Source organism: Glycine max, chromosome 8 (assembly GCF_000004515.6).
Source record: "Glycine max cultivar Williams 82 chromosome 8, Glycine_max_v4.0, whole genome shotgun sequence".
Lineage (NCBI taxonomy): Eukaryota > Viridiplantae > Streptophyta > Magnoliopsida > Fabales > Fabaceae > Glycine > Glycine max.
Genome location: NC_038244.2, coordinates 45,298,027 through 45,319,995, shown reverse-complemented (window position 1 = coordinate 45,319,995; position 21,969 = coordinate 45,298,027). Strand labels below are relative to the sequence as shown.

The 21,969-nt window shown below is 29.1% G+C and overlaps 2 protein-coding genes across 2 annotated transcripts; both read right to left on the bottom strand.

Annotated features, from left to right (window-relative positions):
* Window positions 1-5,655: 5,655 nt before the first annotated feature.
* Window positions 5,656-6,899, bottom strand: LOC100306467 (uncharacterized). The gene is made up of 2 exons (NM_001248544.2): window positions 6,533-6,899; window positions 5,656-6,087 (listed from the first exon to the last, which is right to left on the bottom strand). Exons 1-2 carry the CDS (start codon window positions 6,808-6,810, stop codon window positions 5,868-5,870), a joined length of 498 nt encoding a protein of 165 aa, NP_001235473.1. The 5' UTR covers window positions 6,811-6,899; the 3' UTR covers window positions 5,656-5,867.
* Window positions 6,900-10,602: 3,703 nt separating this feature from the next.
* LOC100805133 (fimbrin-2) lies at window positions 10,603-18,774 on the bottom strand. Its single transcript, XM_003532196.5, has 14 exons — window positions 18,377-18,774; window positions 18,063-18,233; window positions 17,166-17,407; window positions 16,902-17,073; window positions 16,355-16,393; window positions 16,109-16,177; window positions 15,920-16,036; window positions 15,191-15,402; window positions 14,088-14,243; window positions 13,595-13,794; window positions 13,249-13,406; window positions 12,281-12,377; window positions 11,698-11,789; window positions 10,603-11,144 (listed from the first exon to the last, which is right to left on the bottom strand). The coding sequence occupies exons 1-14, from the start codon at window positions 18,461-18,463 to the stop codon at window positions 10,959-10,961; spliced, it is 1,998 nt and encodes a 665-aa protein (XP_003532244.1). The 5' UTR covers window positions 18,464-18,774; the 3' UTR covers window positions 10,603-10,958.
* Window positions 18,775-21,969: the final 3,195 nt, after the last annotated feature.

Sequence of the window (21,969 nt, the reverse complement as noted above, 5' to 3'; positions counted from 1 at the left end):
CCTCTTAACTAAATTCACACAAGAGTTTTGGGATGAATTTAATAGTCACACATCTGGCTAGAATAGCATGAAATTCATTTTGACCTTGCTTTGTTGCATTAATGATACATAGAGAATAATTTTAACATAATCAACTAATTAAGGCAAGTGTATTTGTGGTTTATTGCTTTGTGTATAAATAATAAAGAGTTATGAGTTCAATTTTTATTAACACACTTTTTATTTTTATGAAAATAGAGGATTAAATGTCTTTATTTAGAAATGGATGAACCAAAATCACCACCTAGTATGTATAGTACATTTGCTGATTTTTAAAATAATTATGTAGTGATTCAAATAATCATTTATAATTAAATGATAATATAATATCAAATCCCAAGCAAACCAAAATAATTTGTTGTAGTTTGATTAGATTTAGTTGGGTTTGAAGGTTTTTTATTTTTTTTAATCTATTGTCATAATATAAAATCTATCAACTAAAATTTATTATTATTATATATTATTTTAAAAATAAATTTTATTTTTTATTAATTTTTTTAATATATTTTAGTTGAATTTTTTTAATTCTATTTAGCATTATTATAAAATAATATTACCACAGTTTTTTGCACATGTTTCTATCTAGGAAAAAAATAAAAAGGAAATATATAAAATCCCCTAGTACCAACTTCACTTCCAAGCCCACGCCAACTAATTTGGTTTCGACATTGGGCCTTTGTTATTAACTAAAGGTCCATTCTTCTATTTTCTGAGCCCATACAATTTCCTCCATTTTCACATGAATCCACCGCATCCATCATAATCATATCTGGACGTTTATCTTTTTATTGCTGCAATTTCACCTTCTAAAGGCATTTGTTTCAAGGTGTGAAGAAAGATTTTCAGAAATATAAATTTGAAAACATCATATTCTTATGTTTAATAGTACAAGTTTTGTAAAAAAACTCGAAATAATTGATTTTCTAGAATATAAAATACACATGTTTACATTATTTTTTATTCATATGCTGAAAGTTATCTTGCTTTCTCATGGGAATTGAAATTATTTTCTATAATAACTATTTATTCTTACTTCTTTATTCACATATTTTATTTCACTTTCATTTTTAACATTTTTAATTTTTCTCTAAAGTCCCTGATGACAATCAAACATATTCATGAAATAAGATTCTTAAGCATAATATTCCTAAGAATATAATTCTCAGGAATACAATTTTAAAAAAACATCTAACCATACTCATTTTTAACCCCTGAAGGTAAAAATGACAAAAAAAAAATACAAATTAGTATATCATCTCATAAACTAAAAACATATTTATTTTATTTCATTAATTAATTGTATTTTTCTCTAATAAATAATAATCGCTTATGGATCAAAACTCACATGTCACATATATGTTATGCTAATATTGACTTGGAATCCAACGATAACCTAATATATGTCACTCTTGAACTTAAAATACTTTTTCCACACATTTATTTTATTTTGATTCAAAGTTAATATAATTTTAAAAGAATTAATATCAATAGAATTAGTTATTAAAATTATTTGTATTTTAAAAGAAGTTTGAAAAAATAATTTTAAAGATTACCTTTTTGAATAAAACAAAATAAAATAAAATAAAAATAATAATAAGAGTGTAATATAATTTTGACTTAAATGCAATTTTATCACTTTATTTTATAGTTTTACAATTTTGAGCTCATATTTTTAATCCCTGAAATTTATCTAATGCTAAAATTATGTCCTTATGTTAGTTTGGTATCTAACATTTGATGAAATTTGTTGACATTAATCACCTCTTAATTGATAGGTTGGCAAGTAACTAAAAAATAAAAATAAAAAATCCACAATAGAATTTGTTTTTTTAGGTAAGAATTTATGTGTTTTAACATATTAGAATTCCGTATTATTTAAAAAAAATATATAATATGTGTAATGTTTTTCATATCATTGATTAGACACCAGTCTGACAATTAAGAGATAACTAATGACATCAAAAAATAAAAAACACCAGGTATTACCTGTTCCATAATTATCAGAAAACAACAATTTGGCTAAATATAAGTCTAATTATCTACTTTTAAAAAAAGTCCAATTGTCAAATTCAAACATTAACACCGGAAAATACACGTTCCAAATGTCATAATCCATGTCACAAAGGATACTCACAATTATTTTATTATCAATATAATGTGTAGATTACGTTAGAAACTCACTAATCTAATACTCAATTCAATTTTAATTGGATTAGTCAAAATAAACTTAACATAACTTGATTACCCAATTTAACCTACTAAAATATAATTAAATTGAGTTAGATTTATCGAATTCTTGAATCAATCTCAACATATTCTTACACTCCTAATATCAAGAAATTTGGTTAAACTTTGGAATTTGGATGTCAAATTAACATAACAACATAAGGGTCCGATTTTAATATTTGATAAATTTTAGATACTAAATTTTCCAATTAAAAATATAAAAACTAAAATTATACAAATATAAAAATAAAAGAATTAAAATTACATTTAAGTCTATAATTTTAGATAAAAAAATAATATAAGCAAAAGAAATATATTATAACGATATATATCATAAAAGTAAGTCAGACTTGATTCTATTTTATCGACTTTTTTTTTAAAGAAAGGTTGATTTTAGAAATCAAAATCAATATATGTCCTCAAATATGAGGAAAGTTAAACAAAAACATTTATTATGGTGACAACTTTTAGAGCTCCATTTCGTGTCTATTCTCGAGATATAAAATAAACGTACCATCATTACACAGCATCCTGAAATAGATAATAACATTACATGTGTTTTCTTTTACTGCATTACATGTTTATGTTTTTATTTATTTTTACTTATCATTACGTGTTTTTATAGTGTACAAGTTTTTGTATATACAAGTATGGAAATTTATTAATTTTATGATAATTATCTTAGAATTAATTATTTAAATACGTAAAAAAATACATTAATAATAATATATAAAAATTAAACTCCTTAAAATATCTTATTTTGAGCCAAAAGCTGGGCATTGATCTGGCCCGACCCCACAGGCCCACACCATTTCATGGGAGTGTCAATGAACAAAATTATTTGGTGGGACCCAAAAATCACAGTACGAACCTGCATCTCACAATTTAGACTTTGATTTGAATTGAAAATGGATAGACATGAAAATATTTAATGATCGAAAAAAGATAATTGGGAGAGTGACTTGTTTAATTTTTTGCTTATAAAAATTATAGAGTATAATTTTAGTTTGAATTCGTTTTTTATTGTAAAGACCAACGTTTTAGAAGGTGTTTTCAAATTTAAATAAAATATAAAAAATGCGTAAATAAAATAAAACTTAAATTGAAAATTAAAAATATCAAAATTAAAAATGTCTAATTGATATACTCCTTGAAATTTTACAAAAATACGCCTAATATCTCTTTTTACATTACTTTTTTTTATAATTAGCATTTTAATGTGTATCCCAAAATATAAATGTTTTTGTAATTAAAATTCATAATAAATAAATATTTAAAATATATAATTTATATTCTAATTAAAATGCATAATAAATAAATATATTTAAATTACAATATAGGGTTATTTTTACCTTAAGTGAGGTCCCCCAATGATAACTAAATATTATTTTTATTTCAGTACAAAAGACTCAGTTCAAATATCTTATTTAAAGAAATTAAATATAATTCTACTTAACTAATGATGTTTATCTTTGTTTTTAACTGAAGAAACTTTTTTTTATTCTTTTTCTTTTTTATCTAACACAATCAACCATAACAATGATTCTATTTTCCTTTGATATTTTCCAAAAAATGCCATCGTACACAACCTATACTCACAAAAATTAAACATAAGTCAAATGCTAACCAACTGTTAAGAAACTAAAAATAAAAATAAAATATTTTTATTAAAATACATCAAATCATGTTATCCATTATTTTTTTGTAATTTCCTCCCATTTTCGTATTAAATATTTAATTTTTTTATTTTCTTAACTTTTTTTTTAAGAAGACCCATAACAAGACCTAAGCATAAAGTCTCTAATAAACGAGAGGGGGACCACACTAAAGTATAAACCAAGACATTTCCTTCGTACTACAAAATATGAAATGCCTGAATATATAGTTATACCCTTTTTCCATTGAAGAAAAAAAAAAATACTATAGTTATACCCTTAATATACTCTTAATTGCCTTCTCACGCTTCCCTATATCCACAACTGGGAAGGACAAGTACACAGCACAACATTAAAGCATGGGCAGAAGACTCTATATAAATTGGATTCAAAACGAGACGTTACTATGTTAGATGTTAATACAATCAATAATTATAAATTCTTCCACGTCATTTTGCTAATAATTCCATTATCTTGATTTCATTTTCCCACAGTAATCAGTTTTTCAAAAGTAATCATATTTAAGATACTGTCAGATATTACTCTAAAAATGTGTCTGTTTCATGAATTAAAAACTAGTTCTCAAAAATATGAACTTAAAACTATAGCATTCCCATATTTGTTTGGAGTCTCTAAAAATATTCTAAGTATTGCTCATTCTCATGAGAAAGTGTGAAAAAAAATGTAACTTTCATTTCTAATTATTTTAATGATTTTTAAATGTTTCTAGTAATAATATTCTTGAGAATTCAATATTTTATTTTGAAATTGAGAGAACAAATTATAAGTATGCACCATCCAATAACTTTAAATCAGATAATTTCATTAATAAAAACAAAAATTTGTTTTACAAAAAAATCCAAAAATATCATCTAATATCTCATGCATATTATACAAAGTGAAGTTAACTATTTATCTTCATAACAAGTTAGCTATTAAACCCTATTAAATAAAATTTACTTTTATGTAATCCTCGTTGATTGGAAAATCACATTAAAATCAAATTATTTGCAAACCCATTAATTAAAATTTACTTTGGTAAATTTACTAATGATACAAGTTCACAATTTCCTTAGATTCTACTTTTCTTCTTTTCGCTACCCACTGTTTCATTTTACAGAAGAAATTTAATATTAATATCTATATTTAATTTAAAGAGAGCCAAGAAATTAAACATTAATCTGCATTACCAATTTCAAGTAAAAAATGTTTACATATATCAACAAATCTAGAAAATTAGTCTACACTAACTAATCTTTCTAATATATTTTTTCAAAGAGATTTTTATTTAATCAAAAACTAATCAAAATTATAGTATTTTACGTCAAATCCTTTTTTATAATAACTTCGTAATTTTACATGATTAATGAAAATAACATTGTTTCGTTGTCAATCTTCGTAATCAAAACCAGCATTGAAATAAACAATTCAATCCCAACTTAAAAAACATTATCCATGGAAAATATGAATACATCCCATATTCAGGCACGCCTTCAGTGATAACAACCCTAAACACCATTTATTATATGGTTAGTTTTAGTAGTTCAAAAACCACAATTAACAAAAAGCGTGCGATAATGAAACAAGACAAATGCAGAATAAATAATCACATATTAAAACAGAAATTAGTAGCTACTACAGGTAGAGAAATGAGAATTCCCTATAAAAGCGAGCATTCAAAAGAGAAGATAAATTTGACTATTTTAATGTGTCAACAACTAATGTCATTCATAATGAGTCTAATGACAAACGAGAAGCACTTCAAAATATTCAAAATAGAAATACACGCGTAACCATTAGATTAATACTAATCCCACTTAGATATAAAAGACTGAAAGACTGAAGAAGAGAAATGTCTTAACTAGACACGTACGACCTTTCCCTAATCAATTCTACAACTAAAACTGATAATCCAAACAATTAGACTCAGAACAACATCAAAGGCCATTAAGCCTCCACGTCAGCACACTTCTTCCCTGGAGTGCAGAAGAGCCAAACGAAGCCATACGGGTCCTTAACCTTCCCCACGCGCCCGCCGCAGCACGCGACTTCACCTTCCGCTACTTCGCCCTCCGCAACTGCACCAGCGCTCACCGCCTTAGCTACTGCCCCATCCACGTCCTCCGTCTCCAAGCACAAAACGACACCGTTTCCCCCCGTTTTCGCTCTGACATACAAAACAAAACGACACACTAAACATATAAAAAAGTGGAAAAAACGTCTATAAAAAACGGAAAGCTACAGAGAAAACAAACACCGAAACCGTGGAATTTGAGCTATTAAAACAAAATAGAAACGACAGAGTAGAAAAGTAAGAGCAAGAACTATGGAAGAGTAATAAAGACAAAAAGGAAACCACGATTCTCAGAAGAAAAATCATTTGTATTTTCTATCAATCACAGATCGGGTGCATATAAAACAAAATATACAGAAAATATTACATGAAATAGCATAAACTAATTAAATAAAAAAAATAAACAAAAACAAAAAACCTAAACAACCGAATAACAGAGAGAATGAGTAAATTCTTAAAAAATAGTAGAAACAAAATAGGAGCAGTGTTAATATTCAAGATCTAGAGAATATGAACGTGAATATGAGAGAAAACTAACGGCGAAGAAGTGTCATCAACGAGGTCGGCGACGAGAATGGTGGAGCCAGCGATTTTGAGTTCTGCGGAGAGTATGAGAGGGAGCTCGTGCTCAGCTTTGCGCTTAGGGTTGAGCGTACGGCCAACTTCCTCAGCGCCAAACGCAGCCTTGAAGAACAGAATGGCGTCGTTGGCTTTGGGAGCTTCGACGAGGAGCTGCGGCTTCACAGCGACAAACGACACCGTAGCAGCAGCAGCGGCATTCTCCGACCCGCCGTTTTGAGCGTCTTGCTGAGCCATTGAAACGGAGCGACACAGAGAGTGATGAAGAGAGAAAACCCTAACCCTAGGAGAGAGAGAGAGGAGAAGAAAATGAATTGAGCGTGAAGGAAGAAGAGGTGGTGGGACAGTGTTTATATAGAGGCGGGGGAGCGGAAACGCTTGGGGGCAAACTGGGGATTGTTGGAAAATATGAGTTCAGTGCGTTACTTTACCAATTTGTAGCAATATATAAAATAAAAAAGAAGGATTTGGGTTTTGGATAAAGGGGAAGCTTAGATTAGCCCTGGTTATGGGTTTAATTTACGAAGCCACGCCATTATGTTATGAGCCTAACGGTCTTTTCGGGTGACATCTTTGTCACTTGTGAGACCACGCGCAACTAAACGAAGGGCAAGCACACGCGCCGTTTTGATTCTCAGCAATGCGATTGATTTTTAAATGATTTTTAATTTTTAATTTTTAATTTTTAATTAAATTAAGTATCAACTCGGAAGAAATTCAACCTCACACGATCAGAACTAATTGACTATGCTTGTGTACGACAAAGAATGAAATCAGTTATAAAAAAAGAATATTGGATTCCCTGTTTATATTATTTTAAAAAGACTAAAATTAAAAAATAAGATGAAACTAAATAGAATATCTTTTTCTTGTCTTGAAAAATAAGACGAAACATATGTATTGTTGTAAGAACATTTAAATAATAGAATGATGGTTTTGTTGCATTTTGTTTTACTCTATTTCATTCTGTTCAATTTTATTATATGAATTTAATTAATGAGAATATATAAAACTACTAACTTTTATAATACCAGTTTTGAACATCAAATTTAAAATGATTTTTTATTAATTGATAATATTTTTTTTGGCTAATTCCATCCTTACAAATTAATTTGGTGCATTTATTCCCTATTTTTTAAAAATTTGTGAATTTAATTCTTCATTATTTGTCCATTAATAAACACAATAATTAGAGGTAAAATTTGTCAAAAAATAATAGGGATAAAATTTGCCAAAAAATAAAAAAATTGGATACAAAATTTGTATAAAAAAACAAAGTTAAGAATAAAAGGTATAATTATGTTAAGAGTAAAATTTGCAAATTTTTTTAAAAATAAGCTATTAAAAGAGTTTGAGAATTAATTTTTTTTAGCTATAAAATAAATAGATGCTAACTCAAACTCGAATATGAAACAAATGAATATGTTAAAGTACACCACCAAATTATGTCCAAAAAAATAAGTTTGCCACCTAATTCAAATAATGTATGACAACAATATAAAACTATCTTGAAAGCATAATGTATCATAAATTTCGGGCTACAGACGAAACGATATAAAATGATACTCCCAAACATATCTTAATAATTTAAAATTAATTTTGTTATAAGTAATTTTACACAATTTTAAAACAAGCATACTCTAAACTGAAAGGCTATTAATTCATTCTCCCATTTGTGCAAAGAATTTGGTGGGGGAAAAAAATTAAAGAGAGGAAACAATAATTCAAACAGAAAATATAAAGACTTTAAATTTCAATAATATTTATAAAAATTTACCAACCCTTAGGATTATAATGACCTTAGTTTTTTTTAAAAAAATAATAAAAATTGTTGTGAAAAATAATGAAAATGCAATTATATCACCTCTTGATTGTCATGCTTTTATTTAACCAATCCTTAGGATTAAAATAACTACTTATCTCTTTTTTTACTAGTATTTTATAACTTTCTATTAACTTGATTTTATATGCTGTTGAGAATATTCAATAAAAGTATTGTACATGAAGATTCAGCAAAGGTTAAAACAACTAAAACTTTGTTATTAGTATTTATAAAGAAAAAAAAAGGTTTCATATGTTGATAAAAAATTCACATTATTTATAAAAAGGTCTAACATAATTAAAGTAACTAAATGACCACGCAACGATAAAGCAATTAAAACTTAAGTTTTAGGTCCACAAACAAAAAAATAAAATAATGTTTACTATTAGTATTTATAAAGAAAAAAATGTCTCAGATGTTCATAAAAAAGTCACGTGTGTTTGTTAAAGGGAAGAGTATTAATAATGGATTATTTTATTTAAGTTTTTTTTTAAAAATATTTTTAATAATATAAACAGATTTTGTTTTATGAAATATTTGTTTGAATTATTTTTACTTAAAATAAAGAATTTTTTATTTTTTAAGAAGCAAATCTTATTTATTTCCTTCTTATAAAACATGAGTTGCTTGGTGGTTTTAGTAATTTATTAGGCCTTAGTTTGATTTTATTATATCATTTCAATTAATTTCTAACACTAGAATAACAAAGCACTAAGTAGTAGTTACATTCTCCTTTTAACTTTTTAAGTCCACATGACTTAACAAAAACAATACAGACTTGACAATTATTATAGAGGTTATATCGACTTTCTTCGAATCACATGCATTTTGATATATTTTATATAACAAAACTCATGATTTAGTATAAGTTTGTGAAAGACAAAATTAGAAAACCAAGGTTTGGTATTGCTTCTTAAGAGATTTTATGTGGAAAAAAGTTAAATATCTTGAATTTTTGGAGTCAATTAGAAGACCACAATTTGTGGTAATTTTGTACAACCACATACTTTTATATGGCTGGTAATTTTGTACGCGAGGTTCTCCTGCATCACTTGATGTAAATCCTAATTAATTGATAAGATTAAAAGATAATTGGTTCCTTTTAGTGTCTTTTATTCTATTTCTTTTATTTTATTCAATTGATTGTATTTTTCTACTGCTTTAACTTCTACGCTGGAATTGGTTACTCTAATCATTAGTTAATTACATGTTAGTGATCATCTTCTCATAACCTCTGCAATGATAGGGTTCATAAAACTGATATGATCAAACTAGTGGCATGAACTTCTTTTTTACAAACCTCTTTGTAATTCGTCCTTAATCTTAGATTTAATCTCAAATGATCAATACAAGATTAATTGGTAACTAAGAGTTCTTAATTAAAATAGGAATTAGGGGAAAAATGGTACATTTGAAATCATAATCCAAGTTATTTCTATTCATACATATGATTCTTATGTGAAACTGTTCCATGTCTTTAGTTTTATTTTCTTAAACTTGAACACAAATAATTCCAAAACTCAAGATAAAAACTATAAATTATTAAATTGATGTGATTTAGATTATTTAGGAACATGACTAGGGTAAGATATCCAGACTTTCAAGTCCACTATACTATTGTGTAGGATATACTTATCTTTTGTGAGTTCACATTTTATGCATCACGCCCCCTCACCATGCACTCCCTTTCTTGTGTCATTGACACAATCAAGTATGAAATCCAAGTCTAGAGTTGCAACTCAACATCCCTATGACTTTTGCAGCCTCCACCTCCACTACGTGTGTCACATGTGTCCACAAACCTTTAATCTATCTATCTTCTTTGTGATTTTGATTTTGATCTATGATTGTGATTTAGGGGGTTTGATTGATTTGTGGTTTTGATTTGAAATCTAGTTTAAGATTTTGATTTAAATTTGGAATTGTAATTTAGATTTTGATTTTCCCATTTTGTGATCCAACTTGAGCTTATTTTTTCCCATTGGGATTGTTCTTAATGTTGATTTATAATTTTTAAAATATTATTACACATATTAACGATTTTTAGTTGTTATTATTTTAAATTGATTATTTCAAAATTTAAAACACTAACAATATTAACATAAAACTAATGCACAGACAAAAGTGAAACTTTTAAAAAATATAAAAGATTAAAATTAGTCTTTTGAAATACATACGACAATAATAGAAAAACACAAAAATATAAATGATCAAAATAATATTTTATTCCATGTTTTACATGAATATTATGTCTTTTTAAAAATGTTTTATAGAATACTTGAGAGTTGAGGCATTAGGTAGCTATCTTAGCTCAGCTGGTAGAGCACATGGTTTTTAACCATGTGGTCGTGGGTTCAATTTCCAGACAGCGAATTTGCTTTACAAAGCTTTTTAAATGTTTGCTTCCTTAGAATGACTATTTGCATGAGTTTCTTGACCAAAATTTGCTTTGGAACCATTAATTTACCTCGTGTCATAAATTGATCTTTTGATCATCTATAATGAGTGAGTTCAATTATTATATTTATATAGATCATAACAAAAACGTGTTCGCAAGTCATATTTACATGCTCCCATTCTCCTCTGTTGATGAATCAGAAGCAGAGTCATCCAGTGTTGAATTTGATGTAGTCTCCAATTGACTCCCACTCTCACTGTCTGAATTTGCTACTGTTCTTTCCTCCAGAGGGTGCTTTAAGAACCAATACATTATACTAGCTGTTAGTGTAAGGATCATCTTTTGATTCACCTGCAATATGAAAATAGCATTGATAAGTTCACATAAAAACCACCAAGTAGACATATAAAAAAGCAATGATAAGTTCACATAAAATTACAACCTAGTCGATAATTTATTTATATATATAGAAGAAATCCCCAAGAAGTAAGCAAAACATAAAGTTTAGTTTGGGCCAAAAAACACTTTTTTGACAGTTACATGATAGTTTGACAAAAAGAAAAATGATTATCTTTAAAAAACAGATTACAACTACAATTGCAACTGCAACATAAAAGTTTTCAGGGCTTTTGACCCATTGCGATTACAATTGCAGTCGCATTAACTATATTTGTCCACAATTTTCTACAATATCAAGGGTCACGGTAAAATTGTGACTGTTATTTAAACCTTAATCATTTACCTTAAAATAGGTATTTCCAAACATGCACTAAGACTAATGTTTCAGCAATTGTAAGTAAAAAGTGAATGTTCATTAAATGTTTTTTAAGTCAATAACAAAGCTCAATATGAAGCTTAAAAAGGGAATAGGTGATAGAAATGATACAGTATTGATTCCAACTACCTCAGTGATATCTTCGGGAAGCAAGAATATTGAACATCCAAGCTTTCTTGCAATACTGATAATGTAGGTGGCATTCATCATTTTCTCCTGATCTGCATAATTCAAAAACCAACCATGAAGCATTTGTGTTCATATCAAGCAACACCATTATGCATGTGAAGAACATAATTTTGTTGCTCACTTCTTGTGGCAGAATGAGAGAACTTCATCTTTAGAGAATTTCATGATAATTTACAATAAGATCATATAAAATATATAAAGACATAATAAATACAAACTGCAATCAAAGCAGCAGATGGTTTATTGAATCTGCCAGTTGTCAGAGGTTATTGATTATAAATGACACAAGACATGGTTTTCTTACAAACCACAACCAAAATAAGACAGGAATAATGCAAAACTATGACTAATTTAATAATCTAATTAGAATAAAAAATTCCAATGCAATATAAGTAATGTTACAGATTTCAAGAAAAGGGATTAATGCCCATAAAGAATCCAAAATTCTAGATGGAAAATTTTATTTCAGTCTGCAAATCATGTGACCCGTATAAGGAACATTTAAAGAGTAAAGAAAACATACCGGTTACCCCTTTTGTTACAAGACCCCAATTTACAGCTCTAGGTTGCACAGAACTAAGAAGTTCAAGGAAAAAAATTCCATCTGATAAACTTTTATCCTGCACTTTGAAATAATTAAACAATTAGTGAACCTAACTAATTCTGTAGGATCGTTTAATCTCTGAATACTATCGGTCCAAAGAGCAAAATGCAACACAAACTATATATACCTAAAAGATTATTGAGAAAAGAAATAAATTAGTTAAGGAAAGTTATTCTAAACACATTGCTAGATTATTGTGAGGCATCACATAACAGTTTGCCAGTCCTACAAATTCCAAAACTTCAATATTTGTGTTACAAGAACAGGATACTGTGACCCAAGTTTGAATAGGATACCTGACCAAAATTTCTTGGTCAGAACCCTGAGAGTACTGTCCCTCCAAAACTCATTCTGTACAAGAACAAGAAAAAAAGGTATCTTTTTTATGGCTATAAAGGAGCTTTTAACCACAAATTTAGGGTAGATTTTCGTACCAAAAAACATAACAGGATAAGAATTTTCGTCTTACACCAACTTTTGAATGTTCCAAATTACAATAATCCCCCTTAATAGCATGCATAATTGCACATGCATTCTAACTTCTAATTTACGTGATAGTCCTAGTAAAATAAAATAAATTGGGATGTTTTCTTGGTTAACAAGCATAGTACCAAGAGCAGGTGTATAATGTATACTGTACTGTTGTAAAAGAAAAGAATACAAAATTAACTGTTTTTCATACAAAAGTACAGTAGCTCTGTATCCAGCAAGCAATAGGCATAAAACTAATAAAAATCTTACTATTATTACAAACAAAATGTTAGTATTTCTAATAAATAATAATTAATAATGAACAAGATCAGGGCAAAGTAAACCAAAGAACATGATAGTCAATCCTCTGCAGCAGATAGATGATTTTTTTTTTTTTATATATACATTCAAAATACCTTGAAACTATCCATTCGGCTTTGACTTCCCAAACTGCTGACTTTGCTGTTCGCCCATCGCAGAATATCAGCATCAATTATTTCCTTCCCATGAGAGTGAAATCTCAGGTTCTTTAGAAGTTGAAGGATGTTGTATCGCATCAATTGCCACAAATATGCTGAAGAGTTAAGATAAAATCAACCATATTAGGATTAGATGGTGTAAGCATCCTCTAGCATCTGAGGAAATACAAATTCTGAAAGGTTTCATAGAAGGTATACAAGAACAATGAATTGATTGGCATATGTTCAATAGATCAATTGATTCACTACCAAGTTACAGTACATAATTTGCAGGTCAACATACCTAGGATTAATTTTTTATAACCCTGCACAATGTCATTCCCAGCAACATTTACAAGGGAAAATTTAAGCTGTTTCCCTATTTTCACAACTTGGTTGCAATTCTCTACTTTTTTAAATGGCAACTTAATAGGTGGCTTGTTAGCAATCTTCCAATTAACAATTCCTGGTGAAACCTTGTCCAAAGTCTCCAAAAGTACCCACCTGTAAAAAAGTAAATCACCCCACTTAAAAGATAAAAATCTCAAAAGGAAAATAAAGTAAACTATCTTCAAATCAAAAATCATGTCACGCCATTCCTAAATACCAGAATTATTTAGAGTTTAAACATAGACTGATATTCTTTGAGTAATAATAACATTCTTAAGTGGGTAGAAATTTGAAAGAAAAAAAATTGAATCAATCAAATAGTTTTTAATTATATAGATTATAGACAGTAACAAGACCAGTTTATATTTAAAATCTATAAGAGATGTAGTGAAAGCATGATACTCTACCCATTTCTGACATCCTCAAAGACATTGTTGATGTATATTGAATTTCCAAGGCTATTAATCCAGAGGCGAAATGCTCTCTCTTCTCTAGAGTCTTGGGTGTCATCTAGCAAGTTTTCAAGGAGAGAACTCTGTTTTGCTTGGGTTGACAGTCCATTCCTGTAAGAGGGAAATTGAGTTAGCTTGCATATATTTCTCAAACCCCCAGAAATATATTAGCATATTTCAAATTTTTAATAAACCTATAAGGTGGAGAAACAATAGCACGCGTGCGGTAATAAAATCATATTTAAAACCAATATAGGAAACTAAAGAACCATATGAATAGTGGTGACAAGGTCTTTAAAAAAGCACACCTAGTTGACAAACTTTTGAATTGGAAAATCTTCAGTAAACACATTAAATGTCAACGTGTGGCTATTGTGTCACAAATAATTAAAATCAACACATTAATATTTAGAGTATTAACTGAATACTTAAATAGCCGTTATACATTAGAGAATAAACAATCAGGCAATTTCTAGCTGGAAGAGCATCTAATAAAATTAAAATGCAACCATCAGAAGAATGCAAAGGTGGTTAATACCGTAGGCCCCAGAAATATAGTAATAGTGATGAGGTTTCTACACATATTCAATGATGAAAAGAATGAAAATAATTTTTTGGGTAAATCTAGGTATCCCTTCGTCTAAAGTCAATGACTAATCTTTTGAGGTATTAAGATCTATTTAAGAAATTGACCTCTCTTAACAAATGCTCTTTCATACATACATGCCTGGGGATTCAACCCCTGACCACATGCTTAAGGGGCATGGTTATATCATACCATGTTGGTAAAGAATGAACATATTTAACTACGAAGATTATATTCACAGGGTTGTTAGTTTTACTCAAGGTTGACAAACTGTTTCTGAAGTCTACAGTAAGGGCCTCAAACAAAAATCAAGAATAAAAAGTACCTCACTGATATTAATAAACTAGATCTACAAATCAACTCTTAATCAAAGCCTAAAATTAAGTTCTATTTTATGGCTTATCTATCACCAACTCGAAAATGAAACATTTTGAAAAAATAACATGTGCTCAATAGAAAGGATTATTATCACCTGTGTTGGAAAATATGTGCAACAAAAGCAAGGTTAAGATTTGGGGAACCTTCCACTATATCTCTTGCAGTTATGTATCGCTTGCAGCCCATCTTATCAGCATGCTCAAGAACTAATTTTGCTCGTTCGTAAGGATTTTTGACAGCCAATGTGGATGGATTAGTGTATTCGGGTGCAAGAACATTTAGAAGGTGAGCATAAGCCTCTGCATCCTGCAGTGTCAGGACCATATATGTTAAAAAAAAGAGAGAGGCTATTTACAGGAAATGTTTTGCAAAAGCTTCAATTATGATTAATATTTAATAGCTCAAAATACTGACTAATGATTTTCTGTATTTCCAACATTTAAGTTGCCTACATTTTCCAACTTGATAAGGCATAAAAGAAAAGTAAAAAACTGCACAAAATCATGAAGAAATGTGTCCTACTAAAAAAATTCCACATGACATAATTCACTTTATTAATCCTCAACATTAAAGTTACTTACTCCTATTTACTATCAGATGAATAAGATTTCAAACCCCATGCAGCTCATTAGTACTAATACTAACACTAAAAGTTCCAACTTCCAACTGTCAATCTAATTAACAAACTATTATTCCAGAGGCTGGCCATATGAATAAAGCACACTTTAACATCAAACAGTGCTTGTAAGGGGAAAAGAACTGTTCCAATCATCCCAAGCAAAGGATAGCATAGGTACATTTATGTTTTAAAAAACTCAATTACCCTAACATCCGAGGAGAAGTTCGTGACTATCTTCTTGTAACATGTTTTCTTCAAATGGAAATTCATCCACCTCAACAAGATCTTTTCTGGTGCCAGACTCATCAACTCTTCCATACCCTGTTATTTCGGAAAGGTAACAAATACAACAAAGATGAAAAGTATGAAAAGATAAAGGAAGCAAGTATTTACCTCGCTATCATTGATCAACTCCAAAAGCTGTGGAGTTTTCTTCAGGTTCAGATCCGCCAATAATTGTATCTAATTTAGCAACCACCATTAAGAATGTCAAAAGTTTTGCCTTGTAAAATTTAATTCCATTGATACCAAAACAAAAATGCATAATTAGATAAAAAAAATTGCTGATTTATTCATTATGATAATAAATTTACATATCCAAATCAAACGATTCTCATCATCAAATCAATTATCATTTACCTTAATAATCTGTGAAATCAATCCAAGCACCAGATGACGCTGAAATTAAAACAAAACAAATGAGATACCAACCCATAAAATGGAAGAAAAAAAAATCTAAATAGTACAGAAAGATGGAGGGTTTATTTCTACATGATCAATGTATGCCTAAATGAGAAAAGTGGATGGAATGAAAGATATTCTGATAAAAATGGGCTAGCAAGTCCGATAACAATGTTAAGAGAAATCATTGAAAAGGACCTAACTCTAAAAGAAACTATATTCCACCTTAGTGCTCATGATTTTGAGAAGTTTTTTATATGAACCTAGGCAAGACATAGAAAGGCAGAACATGGATCTACAGTTGGTCTCAGTCTTCTTTGAGACTTGATCTTAATTATCATAATAAAACAAATGTAAATAGAAAGGTTTACATGTGTCATACTTACTGAGGAATAGAAAGGCTTTATGTAAACACCATATAGCATGTTATGAAAATATAATACATGCCAATGCCATTGAAAATGACTCTTTTATGTGCAAAATTTAGTAAGGCACTCAAACATACCCTTCCTTCAATGAAGTCTTGAGTTCCAATGTTGACTACTGTACATCCAATTGCTTTAGCAGAGTTGAGGCAAAGTGTGTGGTTTTCATTCCTTTCCCATGGATTAAGTAATCTTTTTGTATTGATCGCCCGTTCATCAATGGTCCTTGGAACTGCCACATTAATAAGCTTACTGCAACAAATGTAATTCATATTTAAAAAATGAGAAGAAAAAAAAAGGTCATAAACAGCAACATAAGAAGATAAACAGTAAATGTATAGTACCAAAGAAGAACACCATCTTTTGCAATTTCAAATAAGTCGTTGGTTGAAGGATCAATAGGAAGGCATTTCTTGAGGAATTCATCTCCTGCAAGATAGTTATTTATATGTGCAACATAAGCTGCCTTCTCGGATTCACTTATGGTGTGAAGCAATGTGGTAGTGGCAGCCTTGAGGAATGCTGAGGAGTTTTTTGCATTACTCCCTGTCCTAGAACTTGCAAAAGTTTGAAGTTTCAAGTAAACCTGTCATGATTATAGCACCACTATTTGTTATCACTCAAATTAAACTTTGACTTTGCCTCAACTACTGAAATTGTTTCACTCTTGTAAACGGTGAATCAGTTCCAAATTAAATTCCCCTTATGGTGTTTAGTAACTAAAGCAACTGAAATGCTCCCGAAAAATGGTTACAGTTCAAAATGTGCAGCAGCAAAATGAAAGAAAATAAATTCTCCATGTTTCTGCAAAATTCAGATTAAATGTTCTTTTCTAATTAGTCCTCTTTTTCCTTCTGTCCAAAAAAATTATATATACGGATCAAGGGTTCAAACGATAGGAAAAATGGAAAATCTATATAGTCATCCCCTTACTTTCCTTTCTTTGATTCCTCTTGTACTTTAATATGTGTGTGTGAGTGTGTGTATGTGTGTAATTCCATCAAGCAGCTCAAATTATACTATGTTGGACTTTTGGTTCTAAAGAGAAGAAAAACACCAGTTAACACTAATTCTATTTCTCTTCTTCCCATTTCATAGATATTGAAATTGAATAGATATGGAGATTAGAATAGATCAAGAAAAGAAATCACTAGAAAAATAAAAAGGTGATATCTAACAAGTAAAAGGATCCAGAATTCTAAAAAAGTGATTGCTTGAAAGGACCAGATTATAAAGCTCACCTTGAGAAACAATTCAAAATCGACCTCTTCACCTGTGTTCTGATACAAATCCTGAATATAAGAGCCTCTCTCTTCTTCACTCAGATTCTCTCCCACAACCTTCAACCTTGCCATCTTGGAAGCCAAGTCTCCAACCGTAAGCCTTCCACTCTCCCTCCTCATGCTCACAAACTGCACCAACCATTAAAAAAAAGCAATCTCAACCCACCACCCCAATTGCAATAACAACATCAAATTCCAATCTTTCAGGGAAAAAACATTGAATATTCAAAAAGTTCCATCCTTGCAGACCAAATGAGCCATGATGAACTTACTTGGGATTTCAAGCTGCGAAGCTCCACCTGAGTGAACTGGTTCTGAAGCCATGGATCTGACACAAGAATGCCCCAGTGACCAGACATATCTATAAGATATTAATATTGTTCAAGTCAGGTTCTTGCACCAAATGCAGAAGTGAGAAGAGAGAGAAACAAAGCTTGTGTTTCTGGTTTTCTCTAACAAGTTGCTTTCTCACACACTCTCTCTCTTGAGTTTATAAAAAGTGGAAAGAAAGAAAGGGGTAGGAGAGTGTCACAGAAGGAGTTAGAAGAAGGCCTTAGGCCAACACTTTGGGACAGGGAAGAGCTGTCACAGTTCAAAGTTGCTCTGGTGGGAGAGAAAGAGAGAGAGAGAATTCAAATTATTACACAAAAAAATGAATGTCATTGTCGAAGTCCATAGTTCCTCAAAGCTTTGAATGGGGCCCCTATGTTGCCGTTAAAAGAAAAATTTTCAAAACTTTTCATCAGCATCTTTATATTATTTTAGGATTTAGTACCATAGAATCATTTTATTAGACATGTAATTAATTTGAGTTTAGATAAAGTTTTCCTTCGAGAAGCTTGATTTTAAATAGCCATCTATAATTGCATTTGTGATCGCAAGTTAATAATTTTTGACACTTTATAACTGTATTACGACTATACTTACAGTCACATTTTTCTATAATTATCAGCAATGCAAAATAAAAAATAAAAAATTCATCACAATGCAACGGCAACATCAATTTAAATACATGCTTCCAAGTTATATCTTCATAATATTTATGATATTATAATCTTGATTCTCAAAATAGTTTCTTTCAAAACAAAGTGGACTTACTTCATGATGGGAACGTGTTAGTTTTAAATTCTATTCTTGGTAAAGGTAATAACTGTTTTAAAAGTGAAGGTATTTTAATGTAACTAACTTTAGATGTCTGCAGCAGTAAAAAAGAAAAGAAAGTTTAGATGTCTGCAGTTTTTTTTAAAATTTAACGAGTTTAAATTTTGTTATAGCTTAAATTATAGTGAGGATAAATACGTTTTAGATTTTAAATAAAATTCCTTAAAAAATTATAAATAAAATACAACTTTTATATTTTTATAATTAATTTTTTTGATTAAATAATAACATTATTTTTTTAAATATATTAAAATGTCTTGATTGAGAATATGCTGAACAATTATTTTTTTTAAAAAGTATTCAGATGGCATTATTTAATTAATAACTTGATAATAATAATATAAGAAATTTAATCTAACTTTTGTCCTTATAAATAGGCTCATTAAAATAAGCAATGTTTAACATAATAATTTTTAATGTATGCATACTGTCTCACTGAAAGTATTTCTCAAAAGGAAATATGAAACTTCTTCTTCCCAATATCATTAAGCATTAGATGAAAATTAAAATAACATCCTTGTTACTTTTTGACAAAAAAAAAAGCATAAAGAAAGACATTTCAATGTTTTTTTAATGTCTCCTTTTTTGTATGAATACAGATTCTCAGGAGTTAACTACTTCCGGTGCAATTTGAATCTTACAATCCTCTAATTGTTTTTTTTTTCCTTGGTTAATCCGTAATGCTCTGTTTGCTTTTGAGAAGAGAATTTTTTTCCTTGCATAAATACATTAATGATTTTGTTGCTATGTAGTTATAGACCTTTCTTTTTTATTTCTGAGTTCAAATACGAGTTGCATTTCTCTAACTATAAAAAAAGTTACATTTTAGATGAAGTACTCCTCACTCTATAATTCACGAAGAGTCGCAGTCTTGTATAACATTTTTTTAAAGTATTTTTTGGTAAATTAATGTTATGACATTTTTTAATGAAAGATTCGGGTGAGGATTCTCTATAATTAGAGAGGGAAGGAAAATTAAGTCTCAATCCTTAATTTTATTTATCATTTTGTATAAAATTAATAACATATGAGAATAGAAAAAAAAACCATTAGATCACGACTACAAACTTGACTGTGTGAAACATGATGATATTGAATTTAGGACCGATTTCATACAGCTTCAATTATACGAGACACTTTTTTTTTCTCCATTTGGTTTCTTAGCTGGTTTTCTGGGGCCTTTTATAGTAACATCACTAAATAGATTAGTAAATTAATAGGATAAATTAAAAAAGTTAAGTGCAAGTGAATATACATTTGTCATCTTACCTTTTTTTATACTTAAAAATCAAGAATAGATATAAAATTTTTTTTGTAATAATTCATGTAATTGGGCTATCCCAACTGATATATGCCACCTTAATTACTTTAAGCTCATCATGTGATCGTACCTCATGAAAACAATGAAGTCCATTAAACTTGGAAGAGAAGAGTGCCAACCAACCAGCTCAAACTATAATTGCAAAGGGAGCCTTTGTATAATTGTATCCCACGAGCATAGCGACACTTGAGAAAAATATCGGGAATGTAACAAAACACAAATTAAAATTATGCTATAACATAATTAAGAGTAGTAGAATCTTTATTAGTCAATTTTAATCTTAAATCAAACACCTAATCGCATGAGATTCATTTTATATAAAAATTTATTATTAAAATACTACATCAGTACATTTATGGATATTATAAAAAATAAAACTAATATGATTATATATATGATTTAAGGTTAAGATTAATTAATAAAGGTTTTATTACTCCAAATATTATTCTAATCTACTGCAGAGGATTTACACTCCATAATTAAATAGTCTATGCCCGCTTACAAAACTATTCAAAAAATAAAATTGTTATTTTCTAATAATAGCTGCTATCCACAAAGATGACTTTCACATATCTTTGTAACTTCAAATTGTTTTGGAGGGATTAACGTTTAGATTATTGTCATAGTTAGCATTTAATTATGATGAACTTTTTTAGCTGTCAGTGATTTGATATCAATGTGGCCTGAAAAATTGACCTGTTACCTCTAAAGCAGAGATTTGATAGATACTTTACATTGATGTTCTTTGGCAAATTATATGTCCTGATCCTGTATTCAAACAGTTTTTTCAGTAATACATTAAAAAAAAAAAAAAACAGTTTTCAGTACACTACTTGCTTTTAAGAAGGAATTTGTAATTTTACTAAGTGCATTTTTTATATCAAGCATAATTGATTTTAGCTCCCATAATCAAGGTGAATAAATGAGTGAGTGGTATCTTTGTGATTGAAATAAATCCCACTGGCTCCCTCTTAATACTCATGCAATCTTCTGTTTGGTGGAGGGTAAATTGGAAGGAGGAAGAGAGATGAGATTTATTTTATTATTTCTTATATAGTTTTACTTATTTTTATCTTTCTATTTCTCTTCTCATTTTTTTTCTATTTTGTTTTTCGAACAAGCACCTTTAATTTATATTTTATAATCCTATTTTTACTCATTATTTCCATTCATTCTAGTTCTCTTCTTTCAACAAGATTAACTTTTCTGCCTCTCAAATCTTGGGATTGCATGTTTTATCGTCATCTTCAATTGAACCTGTGCCCATAATAATTGTTTATATACTGAAAATAACTCATTAACCACAAAGGTACAGTTGTGGAGCACTAAATTGAAAAGACTTCTCACGTGGGCTACTCAACTTTTTATAATTGGAGTAGCAAT